The sequence below is a fragment of the Apis cerana genome, linkage group LG9 (genome assembly GCF_029169275.1).
Source record: "Apis cerana isolate GH-2021 linkage group LG9, AcerK_1.0, whole genome shotgun sequence".
Taxonomy (NCBI): domain Eukaryota; kingdom Metazoa; phylum Arthropoda; class Insecta; order Hymenoptera; family Apidae; genus Apis; species Apis cerana.
In genome coordinates, this window is record NC_083860.1 from 7,382,255 (window position 1) to 7,395,914 (window position 13,660).

At 22.5% G+C, this 13,660-nt stretch overlaps 4 protein-coding genes across 12 annotated transcripts; 1 reads left to right on the forward strand and 3 right to left on the reverse strand.

The window, feature by feature from the left end:
• Positions 1-1,255: 1,255 nt before the first annotated feature.
• On the reverse strand, positions 1,256-6,138 carry LOC107993651 (prolactin-releasing peptide receptor-like). 7 transcript variants are annotated; one of them, XM_062079315.1, is made up of 5 exons: positions 6,073-6,138; positions 3,629-4,765; positions 3,463-3,492; positions 2,605-2,858; positions 1,256-1,510 (listed from the first exon to the last, which is right to left on the reverse strand). In XM_062079315.1, the coding sequence occupies exons 2-4, from the start codon at positions 4,598-4,600 to the stop codon at positions 2,637-2,639; spliced, it is 1,224 nt and encodes a 407-aa protein (XP_061935299.1). In that variant the 5' UTR covers positions 4,601-4,765; positions 6,073-6,138; the 3' UTR covers positions 1,256-1,510; positions 2,605-2,636. The 7 variants fall into 7 exon arrangements, with proteins under 7 accessions (XP_061935299.1, XP_016905670.1, XP_061935298.1 ...); XM_017050181.3 differs by having other exon boundaries at positions 3,629-4,751; positions 6,073-6,137; XM_062079314.1 differs by having other exon boundaries at positions 3,629-4,860; positions 6,073-6,137.
• Positions 6,139-7,377: 1,239 nt separating this feature from the next.
• On the reverse strand, positions 7,378-10,037 carry LOC107993728 (autophagy-related protein 101). Of its 2 annotated transcripts, XM_028669556.2 has the most exons (3): positions 9,584-10,036; positions 9,266-9,422; positions 7,378-8,940 (listed from the first exon to the last, which is right to left on the reverse strand). In XM_028669556.2, exon 3 carries the CDS (start codon positions 8,930-8,932, stop codon positions 8,276-8,278), a length of 657 nt encoding a protein of 218 aa, XP_028525357.1. In that variant the 5' UTR covers positions 8,933-8,940; positions 9,266-9,422; positions 9,584-10,036; the 3' UTR covers positions 7,378-8,275. The 2 variants fall into 2 exon arrangements, with proteins under 2 accessions (XP_028525357.1, XP_016905805.1); XM_017050316.3 differs by lacking the exon at positions 9,266-9,422 and having other exon boundaries at positions 9,584-10,037.
• A 466-nt stretch (positions 10,038-10,503) lies between these two features.
• Positions 10,504-12,248, reverse strand: LOC107995311 (epimerase family protein SDR39U1). 2 transcript variants are annotated; one of them, XM_017052772.3, is made up of 6 exons: positions 12,040-12,248; positions 11,841-11,947; positions 11,504-11,774; positions 11,148-11,413; positions 10,963-11,076; positions 10,504-10,895 (listed from the first exon to the last, which is right to left on the reverse strand). In XM_017052772.3, exons 1-6 carry the CDS (start codon positions 12,062-12,064, stop codon positions 10,782-10,784), a joined length of 897 nt encoding a protein of 298 aa, XP_016908261.1. In that variant the 5' UTR covers positions 12,065-12,248; the 3' UTR covers positions 10,504-10,781. The 2 variants fall into 2 exon arrangements, with proteins under 2 accessions (XP_016908261.1, XP_061935304.1); XM_062079320.1 differs by having other exon boundaries at positions 11,841-11,982; positions 12,071-12,220.
• Positions 12,249-12,351: 103 nt separating this feature from the next.
• LOC107996728 (mediator of RNA polymerase II transcription subunit 10) lies at positions 12,352-13,587 on the forward strand. The gene is made up of 3 exons (XM_017054946.3): positions 12,352-12,704; positions 13,046-13,129; positions 13,191-13,587. The coding sequence occupies exons 1-3, from the start codon at positions 12,583-12,585 to the stop codon at positions 13,378-13,380; spliced, it is 396 nt and encodes a 131-aa protein (XP_016910435.1). The 5' UTR covers positions 12,352-12,582; the 3' UTR covers positions 13,381-13,587.
• The last annotated feature ends 73 nt before the right edge of the window (positions 13,588-13,660 follow it).

A 13,660-nucleotide genomic window follows, 5' to 3' on the forward strand; every position in this document is an offset into this window, starting at 1 on the left:
TTATACGAATAAAAGAAAAGTTACTATTATATTGTAAGCATCAATAATTTGATTACAGACGAAATACAAAATAAATATCATTCATATATATTTTTCTATATATTTTATAAAGATTCTATATTCTTTTACATACATTACTTTAATCTCATCTCCGACATTATCGATTCAGCAAAGAATAAGATTACAACATTAGTAGTGGTTAGAATTGAAACTAAATTTTATTATGATATTATAAATAATATACAAAACAAAATATAGAATTATAAAATAAATATCATTCTTATATAGATTATTACATATTTAATTGGAAGAATTATTATAATCCATTATATTTTTATTTTTTACGAATTTAATTGCATCTTGATTGCGTAGACTTTTATCATTGAAATTTATTGGAATATATATATACTATATTTATCTTGCTGTGTTTATATACATTTACATACATGTATCATAAATAGAAAAAAAAATTAATATAGAATCTCAAATGTATTTATCTCATTTTTCTTTAATCTCTGTTTTTAAATAATCTCGTAAAATAATATGCTGATAGAAGAATATAATAAAGAATATATAAATTCATGCATACACATATATATATAAATATTTATTTGCTATATTATATAATTAGGTAGTAATAAATAAATATCATTCAATATATGATTGATGATATGATTTGTATTTATTATTTATATTTATTTATTTATAATTGTAGTTTATATGTAGATTGTACACATATAAAGATATGGATATGTACATGTAATATACATATGTTATCTTGATAAGCATCGTTTTTTACAAGATGTGCTCAGATTACCATAATCATTTCATACTATAATGAGATGTTATTGTAGAATTGAAATTGAAGATGAGAGAAAGGGGAGAATACATTCTCGAGAATGATCGATCAAAACGATGCTGTTATCAGCTTTTATCAGCGAACATACCCTTGCAATATGTTCCCTTATCTACGTTCGATCGAATAAGTTTTTAAATAAAATTTTAAACCATGTTTGATGACATATCTTATTGTAATTGTAAGTTGTAATTATAAGTTAAACTAAATGAATAGATATATATAGTTATATGTTATTATATAATTCTATTTTATTTTTTATTATAATCATTATGATTAATAATCGATATGATATTTAACAATAAATTTTAATCATCTTTGTTATTTTATAAATAAATATTTAGAAATTAACATTAAATTTAAAATAAAAATGAAATATGGACATATAAAAATAGAATATTTAAGTTGAATAAGTTTCTGTTTATTTTTTTTTTTGCAATTTCTTTTGTAATTTATAACAAATTTAAATTTATGAATGTTATCATATCATAATAAATACATTGTATATTCTTTTAAAATATTATATTTTTTGTTTCCTTCATTTAATTTATCGTCACCAATTATTCTAAATGTATAATAATCCATGAAAAATTTAGTATATATTTAGTTGAAAGTAGATATTTTTTTTAGTCTCCAGGGAAAGTACAGCTGTTTCTGTAAAATAGAGATAAAGCAGAGGAATGTTTTAAAAAAAATTTTCGATTTTCATTGTCTTTTTATTATTTTACTTTTTATGTTTTTTTTCAAATTTTGTGGAAATTTTATAAAAAAACAAAAAGAAAAAGAAAAAAAATAATTTTGGATACTAAAGAATAAAAAAAATTAAGAAAAAAGCGTTATCAATGAAAAAATATACACATTAGGATATAACATAGAAACATAGAGTTAACAACAAAGTGTAAGTGACGATAGAAAAGTAAAATAATTATCTTAAATTCCGAAATATAGTATGTATACATGGCAACTTATTGAAAAATATATAAATATATAAGTATTCAATATAGTATATCGTGCATATATAATATAATATAATAATATATAATATAATAACAAATATTTTATAATCTTTTCTATTAATAAAAACAAAATATAATATTGTAAGAAATAAAATATTATTTTTATTTTCTTCTTCTTTTTTTCAATTTAAAAAAAAAAGAAATAAAATTCCAATTATTAAAATAACTATTTTGTAAGCTACCTGCAAAGAATCAAAAAGCAATGTATTATAAAAAAAAGTATGTTTTATTTGATATGCGAATTGATACTTTTACAATTTGTAGTAAATCATATTTCTCTCTTCTTTTTCTCTTTCACTTGTTTTATGTTCGTTTATCATATTAAAGGAAAAATATTATGTTTAAAAATAACATTCAATTATTCAATTATAGAATTGAAAATATTTATAATTTTAATATTATCAATCGATTTAATCTAAAACGTAAATAGAATTAGAACAATATATTTTAACGCGAAATTTGAATTTAAATAGTAAGTAGTTGATGGATTTCATTTCATCAAGCTATCTTCTCTTAATAAATTTGACATAAATATTGAAGATTGAATCGAAGCAATTCAGTTTATTAGGAACAACGTAATCTCGTTACTTGTTTGTCAAGAACATGTGATACAGAGATCTATTATAATAGAACCAACAGATAATGTAATCGAGTTCGAGATATTTATCATATATGGTAAAGAGAATAATGATGTTATTCTCTTTTCTTTACAAAGGAAAGGTAAGTACTTACATTAATCGATTGACATTTGAACCTTTGTCGAATCAGAGAGCTTCTGTTTCTTCTATGTCTCTCGACACGTTGCTAGTTGTTGTTTCATGGGTAATCAATTCACAGCCTTCTGGATTCGAATTTCTTATTTGCGTTTCATTCAATAATAAAGATTCCTGAAGGGTATTATTTCCGTTACATTCTTTATTATTTTGAAATTCTTCGGTAGTTTTCGGAGTATAACCATTAATTGTTTTTGAAAAGCATGGAAGTACCTTCAAAAGAATTCATTTGTAAATGTAATATAAATGTAACAGTGGACTCGTGAAAATTTTATTAACATCAAAAGTATATGTGAAAATTTAAAAATTTAAAATTTTCTTGATTAAAAAATGATTAAAATACGATTGTTTCATAAATAAATTAATTATAATTTAAAATGTATAACAATATAAATTAAATTTATATTAAAATTTATATTAAAAATATAAATGAGAAATATAATGATAAGTTTAAAATAACTTAACGTAAGATGCTCGATTATTGGAGAAGATATCGTTGGCGCATATTAAAAAGTAAAATAAGGTTCGAGCAAACTTGTATTATAATGTAAATGAGTGTAAATTTCTCTTAAAAGATTTTCTTTTACAATCATGGTAAATAGAATTTTACGAAGAACAAAATCTTTCGATGAATAATATTCTCTATTGAATCGTTTAAACTAGTTTTAGAAATGTTATAAATATAAAGATATACAAATATAATTAAAAGGAAAAAGATTTTTGCTCGAAAATTAAATCGATAAATTTTTATTAAAATTTATATAATTTCAATAATCTTGCAATTCTTTAGGAAGTAATATGTTTAAGAAACACTTACATAGAAATAAAATGTCTTTTTGAATCGGTTCTTTTTTTAACATGAAAAAGAGAAAAAAAATTATATCGACAAATAAATTTCTGTACGTATATATATATATATATATATATATATATATATATATGTATAATAAGAAATAAATGTGTTAGAAAAAAAAAATTCGTACTTGTTTAAATTCTTTGCGAAAGTTATCGTTGAGCCAAGCGTAAAGGAAAGGATTATAACAAGTACTACTCATAGCGAGCCAATGTGTCATGAAAAAACAAAGTTTATAATATATCCAATCATTGGCCGGCGAATAAAAATCATTGATAACGTTTACGATATTAAGCGGTAACCATGATATACCGAACACAGTGACCATAGCAATCAGCATTCGATTCGTTCGCTTCTTCCTCTCTCTGTCAGCCTCTTCCCTTTTATTGGTTTTGGTACCAGGTTTCGTTTTAGCTCGATTATTTAATTTGATCGAGACACAGATGTAACAAAAAGCAATTACGAAAAATGGTAGGACAAATTGTAGTATTGACGTGATGGAACTAAAAATTTTGCGAAATCGTTCATTCGGCCAATGTTCTTCACAGTAAGTATATGGTTCCTCGAGATGCATGTAAATTCCGTAAGGGGAAGTGAGTAGTAATGCGAATATCCATATACCGATGATCACGAGTAAACAAACTTCGATCTTCATACGAGGATGGAACGGATAGATAATTACCATGAATCTATCGATCGCGATACTTGTCAAGGTCAGCGTGCTGATGTATACACTGACACCTTGAGCATACGGTACCAAATGGCAAAGAGTTCTGCCAAATATCCATCTACCGAGGAACGTGTACAATGGTGTAAACGGTATCGCAAGAACGCAAAGCAGAACATCGCTCAATGCCAAATTCGTGATGAACAAATTTGTCACTGTCTGCATCTGTCGATTTCGTGCCACGACGAAGCATACCAGCACGTTACCAAATACACCCAATATAAAAATATGTACGTAAAGTATATAAAATATTAATTGCACTAAACCATTTGAAGTTACGTCGTTCTCGATACGGTTGATAGTCGAATTGCTCGACCATTCTTCCATCACGTTATTGTTCGATGGAATCACTATACTATGCACTTCACGATTCATGTCTCTTCTTCGATACACTTAACTTCTTTTTTTTTTTCTATTCTTTTATAATCTGATTTTTCTTTTTTTAAAAGCAATTTTATATTATCTTTGCTCTTTCAATTTTCAAATATTTTCCTCTTTTTTCTTCTATATATTTTTCTTCATTTCTCTTGAAAATTTTTTCTTTCAAATTTTTCGATCGAATTGTTAGAGAAATTGGAATATCTCAATATAATATATATATCTCAATTATTCCATCATTTTTAAAATAATTTTAGCTTTTTTACATGAAATAAATAATAATATAGCAATTGAAAGGTATTTAGCAATTAATTAAGTATATATATGATTAGAAGCGGCTTGACTTGTTTTTCTTTGATTGCAAATAATGATTTTGAAGCAAATAACGAATAGGGAGTAAATAAAATTTGTATAAATAAATTTGTAACTTTATAGCTTTCTAAACGAATTTCATGCCAGATACAAGATAATGATTTTGAAGCAAATATATATACAAAATCTTTTCTTTCACATTACACATTGTTTCATAACCGATTTTACCGATATATATATAGATTGTTATTAATTTAAAAATTTCTCTATTTCTTTGCTCTAAAGATGGTGAAATCTGGTATTTCTCGAGGTTACTACTATTTAAAAACATTCCCCAAAAATAGAACGATATTGCGTGATCACGAATCGTCCTTCGATCGATGTCAGTTACATAAATTTTTTCTAATCGAAAAAAAATTTATAAAATTATTCGATTAAAAAATAAAAAATTGCCAAATATTTCGTTTCATTATCTCTATTATTGATTAAATGTATACTTAATTTCTTTTAACTTTAATTTTTAAGTATACAATCATGCACCATCTTTTTCTTTTCTCTTTCCGTCTTTGAATTTTTCATTCGGTATTAATTATTATAATATTGAAAAAATTATTTAGATAATATTTTATGTTATTGAAATATACATATATATATTTTTTTAAAATAAAAGATAAAATTTGCTATTTTCTTGAACCACCTGTTGATAATTTTAAGAATTAATTTTTACGTGCTATTTATATTTTCTCGTTATTTCTATTGTATGAGAAATATAAAATGAAAACAAAACAAGAAATTAAACATAAAAAAAAACAAAAGATTAGAAAACTATCATGAAATTAAAATTATTTTCTAGATGATTATAAAAAATTATTAAAAAAATTAATCACTCAATATATCATATACAATTATAAGTACATAATGTTTTAATGTATCGATCGAAGAATTTGACAACGATGAAGGGTACGTCGATTATCATCGTCATTGCATATCGCGTTGAATGAAAAACATAATCTTATAAATCACTTAGAACAGAATTCTTGTAATTATTTTTATGTATCTATTATTTGGTAAATAATTTTCAATTTTGTTATATTTTTTTATAATAATTGAATTCAATGTTTTTTATATTAATTTTTTTATATAAATAGAAACGATACCACAATTTTTAACGTGTTATTATTTCCAACGATGAAGCGCTTTCGAAGTGACGGCCGGCCTTTTCCATCGATAACTGAAAATGGAAAATTGTTAGCAAAACCCAACTAGACAAGCCGCCGTTTTCTTGCGCAGGCGTCCACATTACCATCTGTATCTTCGTCTTTTTAGATACAATTTGAGGCATTCATGTTTAAAAAAATGTGTTGATTCTTAACATATTAATAAAATTATAAACAAAGAAATTTGATGAGTATCAATTATAATTTTCGAATATTTTCTAATGTTTATAAAATTAATGAACATGTTAAAAAATATCAAAAAATTATTTTATTCGCAATTTTTCTTTTCTATTAAATTTTTTATACATTCTTATTGGTTATAGGCATTCTTTGGTTAAGCTTTTATGTTTTTTCCTTTTTTTATCGAATATTATAATTTAATTATAATTTCACATATTTCAAAGCAAAGATAATAATATTTATTATTGCATATTATCAAATAAATTTAAAAATAATTTTAAAAATAAATTATAAATTTAATACTCGAAATTTTAAAGTGTTAAAATTTTTTGCTTATTTTTATTTTTGATACAAAAAATTGTCATATGAAAGCATAATCTTTCAAAAAAGTTTAATCTAAACTATTACATAATATTTATATATCTACATAAATAATCTATATCAATTTGATACACTTCCTATTATTTTTTAAAGCCATGTTCAAATAACAACATTCATTTTAGAACAAAAGCTAATATTACTGTTTAACATTCAAATATACTTGATATTTTTGGAATCTTTCAACTCTTCTTTTATTATTACTATTATTATTGTTGTTATTATTATTATTATTATTATTATTATAATAATTATTATTATTATTATCACCATCATCATCATTATCATCATCACTATTTCATTATTTCTTTTGTTTTTTCCCATCTCTTTACATTTTTATGAAATACTTAATTATTTAATACTAAATAGTTAAAATCACTTATAAATTATTTTTTTAACAAAGATGTTCTAACAAAAGTAAACAATGAAAGTTTTGTTAAATTAATTTTGCATTCGCATAAATACATATTTTCATTTACATTAAATACATGAATAACAAACATAGAAATAAGTATTTGTACTATAAATTTATTTTACAATAATAAGTCTAGGTTCCAGCCATATATTAAACATTTTTAAACATATATATAAAATTTTTTAAACATCAAAAGAATCAGAAAAAGAAAAAGATAGAGAGAGAAAGAGAGAGAAAGAGCGAGAGAGCGAGAGAAAGAAAGAAATAACAGCTTTATATGTTAAGACAAATTTATTAACTTTTAAATTTCATTTTGTTAAATAAACACATTACACTACTCTATGTTCTTACAATAGCCGTATATCTTTGTTACTATTGAAAAAATTTTAAAGAAAAATAAAACAAAGAATGTTATATTTCACTCTATTAATAACGAGATATCATTTCGCTATTAACGATATCCAGAATATTAACGAATTAAAATTCAAAATGATAAAGAAATATAATATTTGATATTTAATGTATAACTGATTACCTAGAAGACTTATACAGTGGACGATATTCTTGGAATAGTATATACGCAAAACAGTAATTGCTATACACAATTGGTTCCTTTGTACTATAGAAATTTTACAAATATTTTAGGTTTATACAATTATATATATATATACATATATATTGTATATGTGTATGTTACATATATGTATGTATATTTATACATATTCATATGTATATATATACATTCATATGTATATATATATACATATACACATCAGTTTGCTTCTTTTCTTTCTGACAAATATTGTTTGCATAAAATTTGCATAGATATTAGTCAGAAATGACATTTTGATATGTGGGATTTAGTTCTTTGTCCCACTTTATCATAAATATTATATATAATTAACTTTGTTTTTTTTCTAGACTTCAAGTCCTTTATGCAAGTTCTATGCAAGTGAATATATATAAAAACATATAACATAGTAAATGTTTATATAAGTAAAAGAGACTAAAAGAATATGAAAATTCGATGCGTATATAAATTTTAACGCAAAATTTGATATAATCAAAATAATTTTTTTGTTAGCAAAGAAAAGTTTACAATGTTAACCAAAAATGAATTTGGATTATATATACATTACTAAAAAAATTCTCATAAAAATTAATAAACAACTAAATGGATAATGTTTCTTTGATTAATTTTTTCATTGTATTACCCATTGTTGTACTTGATGGGCTAGAAGTGGTAAATGATAATTTAAATAGATAAGGTTGTATATCAGGATATGATGTATCAAAAATCAAATCCAATTCAGCTTGATTTGGCATTTTAGGTAGATAGTCATGTCGATTCATTACTTCTGTTATGTAAAGAATCTTATCTGTTAATAAATCTCCAACTTTTTCTCTGCATATCTGTCTCTCATGTTCTGTTGCTAATTTAATAAGTTCCAGTCTTACTGTCCATACTTCCCAAGGTATGCATTCTGGTTGGAAGGGCCAACGATTTTTTTTCTTTTGAAAGAATTCCAAGGATATTTGGCCAGAACCTGGACTATCAGTAGAACGCAAAGCTTCAGAAAAACCTGATATTTCACGTTTCAAAGTTTGATCCAGATGCACAGATGAACAACAGACATAAGTAAAATCAATAAAATCACAGTCAACATCTTGATATCCCACAGTACCCACTGAATAACTACCTTCTTGCTTGTATTTAAATTTACCAAGACTTCGATGGAAAAGAACACTGTGGAAGATACTTGCTACTGCTTCATCCACTTGTCTGCCCTCCATACTTAATTCAAATAGTTGAGTTCTGGCATTCATAGTGATTCCTATATAACAAAGAGAAATGTTATAGAAATTTTTATAAATTGTTTAATAAATAAAATAAAATTGTACAAAATAAATAAAATAAATTATATAAAGCCAAATTACCATGATATTTTTAATATATTTATCTATTATATATTTAATTAAGCGTGTATATTAATTCATTATAAACTATTGATTGAACAAAAACAAATGAAATCACATGAGTTATATTAAAACTTTGCTTAGGTAAATATAAAATTAATTATATGTTTTCAAATATGTAATATAAAAAAGAGATATGGATAAAAATAAACGAAATATAATTGCATCGATTTTAATTCTAACCTCGTAAAAGCAGTGGTAAAAATGATGATTATCACTGGAGACTTGCTGTGATACTGGACGATATTTGGTCATCTTTTAATCGCAGAAAATTATCTGATACTTCGAAAATACAATCAAATAACCGTTGTGAAAATGCATGGAAGTAAGTCCTTCTAGTCTTTGAAAATTTCAAAAACGAAATATTCGATATATATGTGGATGCATCGAAAGGGAGTTAAAATTTATGAATATAATTTTCTTGCTGCTTTATTTTATTCTTATTTTTATAAATTCAAGAAATAAGCGTTGCTTATATTTTTTAGGACAACTTTAACTTACTTCTCTGTTTGTATTTTTCTTTCTTTTCTCTCGTCGTCTAAGTATTCTCACTTCTTCTGATAAATACATTAAAAAAAATTAATTTCAAGTCATTATTATTAATATTAATTAGATTTAATTTATGTTAAAATTAATGAAATCACTATTCTCATAAAAAATTTCTTTAAGTCTTTTTTTCCGATGTTCGCACAACCACCTCCACCAAATTATTATATATCTACTACCATTGTCATCGTTGTATAAATTGTTTTATCATTTAAGTTAAATGATTATTATATTTTTAACTTTTTATTTTTATTTTTCATAAGATATTATTTATTTTTAAATCTTTCGATAATAAAATTTTTATACACAAAATCACATAAAATCACTTGGTTTAAATAAAATTATTTCTGTTTTCTCTTCTAGATGAATAACAGCTGTCCTCACAGCATCGCGCCATTTTATGTTTTCTTCAATTTTACTATTCGATTCTACTATTGATATTTTAGTTATTTTAAAATTTATTTCAACAATTAATTTTATAAGGAATCTTCATATAAGTAAATAGAATAAATAATAAATTTTTAATTTTAATTTTAAATAAATAAATATTCTGTTAACAAATTAATTAATTACTAAAAAAATTGCAATAATGATTAAAAAATATTTAAATATTTTTCATTCATGATAAATATTTAACAAATATATAATTTTAAATTATAATTTTAACTATAAAAGAATTTAATGCACAAAAAGATTTATTATATAATTAAATTTTTACAAAAAAAATGTAATTATATTTAATTTTATAAATTCATATTTAGTTTAAATATATTTGAATGTTTTTTACTATTTTTATTTATATTATAAAAATGTTATATTATATTATAAAAATATAATATAAATATTATTTATATCATAAAATTATTATCAAAGCATATGGTTGAAGAAATATATTATATATTGAAATAAAATATAATTCATACATATATTACAATGAAAATTACTGACATTAAGTACATTAAAATTTTTGTTAAAATGGATGTGTTTTCTCTGTTTAAAGAAATACACAAAATAAATTCATCAAGTATATAAAATTATAACATAAATAAATAAATAATTTTTATATTATAATATTATAATATTTTTTATATAATAATGCAAACATATAAATTAATATAATCTACTGTTAGTTTTATAAAATATATACATATTATTATTTATTTAATTTAATTAATTCAGCACAGGCAGAGTTAATATCAGGATATTTATATTGAAATCCTAATTCATTAACACGTTTTGGTATAACTTTTTGTCCTTCTAGCATAATCTGAAAAAAAGTCAATTATTTATGTATTTATTAACAGCAATAAAATAACACTCAAGATTAAACTAACTTTTGCACGTTCTTCATTAAAAATGATATTTAAGACTATTCGTGGTACAGGAATAAATGCAGGTCTTCGCATTACAGATGCAAATGCCTTAGTAAATTCTGTATTTGTTACAATCTAAAAATGATAATTATTATTAATTATATTTAATTTATATCCATTTCAATATCTATATTTAATTTAATTACTTGTGGAGCAACACCATTTAATATACCATGTACATTTTTATTTTCAATGGAAAATAGAAACAAATTGACCAAATCTGTTATGTGTATCCATGGCATATATTGTTTTCCATTATCAATAGGACCACCCAACCCAAAGAAAAATGGTAAATATATTTGTTTGATCATACCACCATTTCTTCCTAATACAACTCCTGATCTAATTGTAACTTGTCTGATATTGCTATCTTTTGGAAGTTGTGCAGCTGCTTCCCAGTTATGACAAAGTTCTGATACATTTTAATATAAATAATATATATTAATGTATATGAAAAATTTTATGGCATTAAAAATTAATATCAATAAAATTAAAAATATACCTGATAGGAAATCATATTTTTCACATTTATTTTCTTCTGTATATTCTGTATCATTTGGTTTATAATATGATACTCCAGAAATTGTTATAAAAACATTAGCTTTAGTATTTGTAATAGCTTTAGCTAAAGATTTTGTTGTTTCTACTCTGCTATTTATAACATTTTGTTTAAATCCTTCTGACCATCGCTGTTTTGGATCAAGTATATTCTGACCAGCAACATTGATTACAGCAGTAGTATTTTCAGGTAAACCATAACATTCCAAATCATGCTACAAATTTTACATTACATAATATCATTGATCATATATTAGATAATTATAATGATTCTTTCTTACCCATGAAATTCGATTAGGCCCAGGCATGCGAGAAATACATGTATAAGAAGCACCTTTATGACACAATGAATTTATTATTTGTGTTCCGATAAAACCTGTACCACCACCTGAGACAATTACATAACCTCATCCATAATATAACCTATTAGTGTTATTCAAAAATTTATCTTAAGTTTGTCGAATGAGAAAAAAAACTTGCCTATAACTACATGTTTTAGCGTCATTTTTACCGTAAAAATATATTATAAAATAAACAATTCCTAGAAATATATGTTATGTATTGTATTTATAGAAATTGTATTTGATACAGTAACTAACTTTATTAAATTATCATCGATTACTAAGTAAATTCAAATCAGAAATTTTTTTTATAAACACATATATACAAACATATATATATATATATATATATAAAATAAGGTATTAAAGGTATATTTATATTTTCGATGAATTATACTATTTTTATTCATATACTATAAATAACGTTATTTTATATAACTTTATACATAATTTTACGTATTTATGTCATAAAATATATCATTCAAATATAATGAAAATAAATTATAACACAATTTATAAGATATAAGTTTTATATTATAGGATATAAATGTAAATAGAGAAGATGTAAATAATTTTTTCATATAAACATATATATATATTATATATGCGCAGAATGTAAAATATAACGTGCGCATATATATATATATATATATATAAAACACTTGTATAAGAAATATGAAAAATGGCGTCCGCGTTAGAAAATTTGGAAACACAATTAGAGCTTTTTATTGAAAATGTTAGACAAATACGTATTATAGTGAGTGATTTTCAACCTCAAGGACAAAATGTATTGAATCAAAAAATGTGAGTAATATGTTGATAATCTTTTTACAATTTTCTTTATTAAATAAATATTTAATATTATTTCATAAAATTTTCATTCATTTGTGCTAAAGAAAATTTTTATTACAATTATTTTAAATTGTTATTGTTTATAAAAAAATATTTTATTAAGATTGATAATAATTTTTCATAATTAAGTAGAGTTTATAGAGACTTAAGTATCATAAAGTATGGTTAGTTATAATTAAAATTTAAATTATATTAAAATTTGTTGAAATATGTATATATTATATTATTATTTATATAATTTATATTTATATAATATATATATTTATATATATTTATACTTATAAATATTTTAGTCAAGGTTTAGTAAATGGCTTACAAGAAATAGATAAACTTAAATCTCAAGTTCAAGATGTTCATGTACCTTTGGAAGTTTTCGAGTAAGTATTTTAAAATTAAGAATCTAAACACATAAAATTTATATGTTATATGTGATTTTAGTTATATTGATCAAGGAAGAAATCCACAATTATATACTAAGGATTGTATAGAAAAAGCATTAACTAAAAATGAACAAGTAAAAGGAAAAATCGATGCTTATAGGAAATTTAAAGCAAATATGCTTGTAGAATTAACTAGAGTTTTTCCACAAGAATTAGCAAAATATAGAGCAATACGTGGAGATGAATGAACTGAATATAAAACAAATTATCTAAATCAATGCAATATTTTTTTGTTAATTTTTTTATTGTATTTTAATCACTTATATAATAAATATTTATTAAACAAACAAATTTTTATTATATATGTCCTATGAACATACATTATTGTGATAAATTGTAATATAAATTGTAATTTAGATTATGCAATAAAATATAATAAAATAATTAAAATAAAATTCAATATGAACAATTAATAAAATATGATATACATCAAGCCTATAATATTTTATATTATTTATTTTGAAAGAT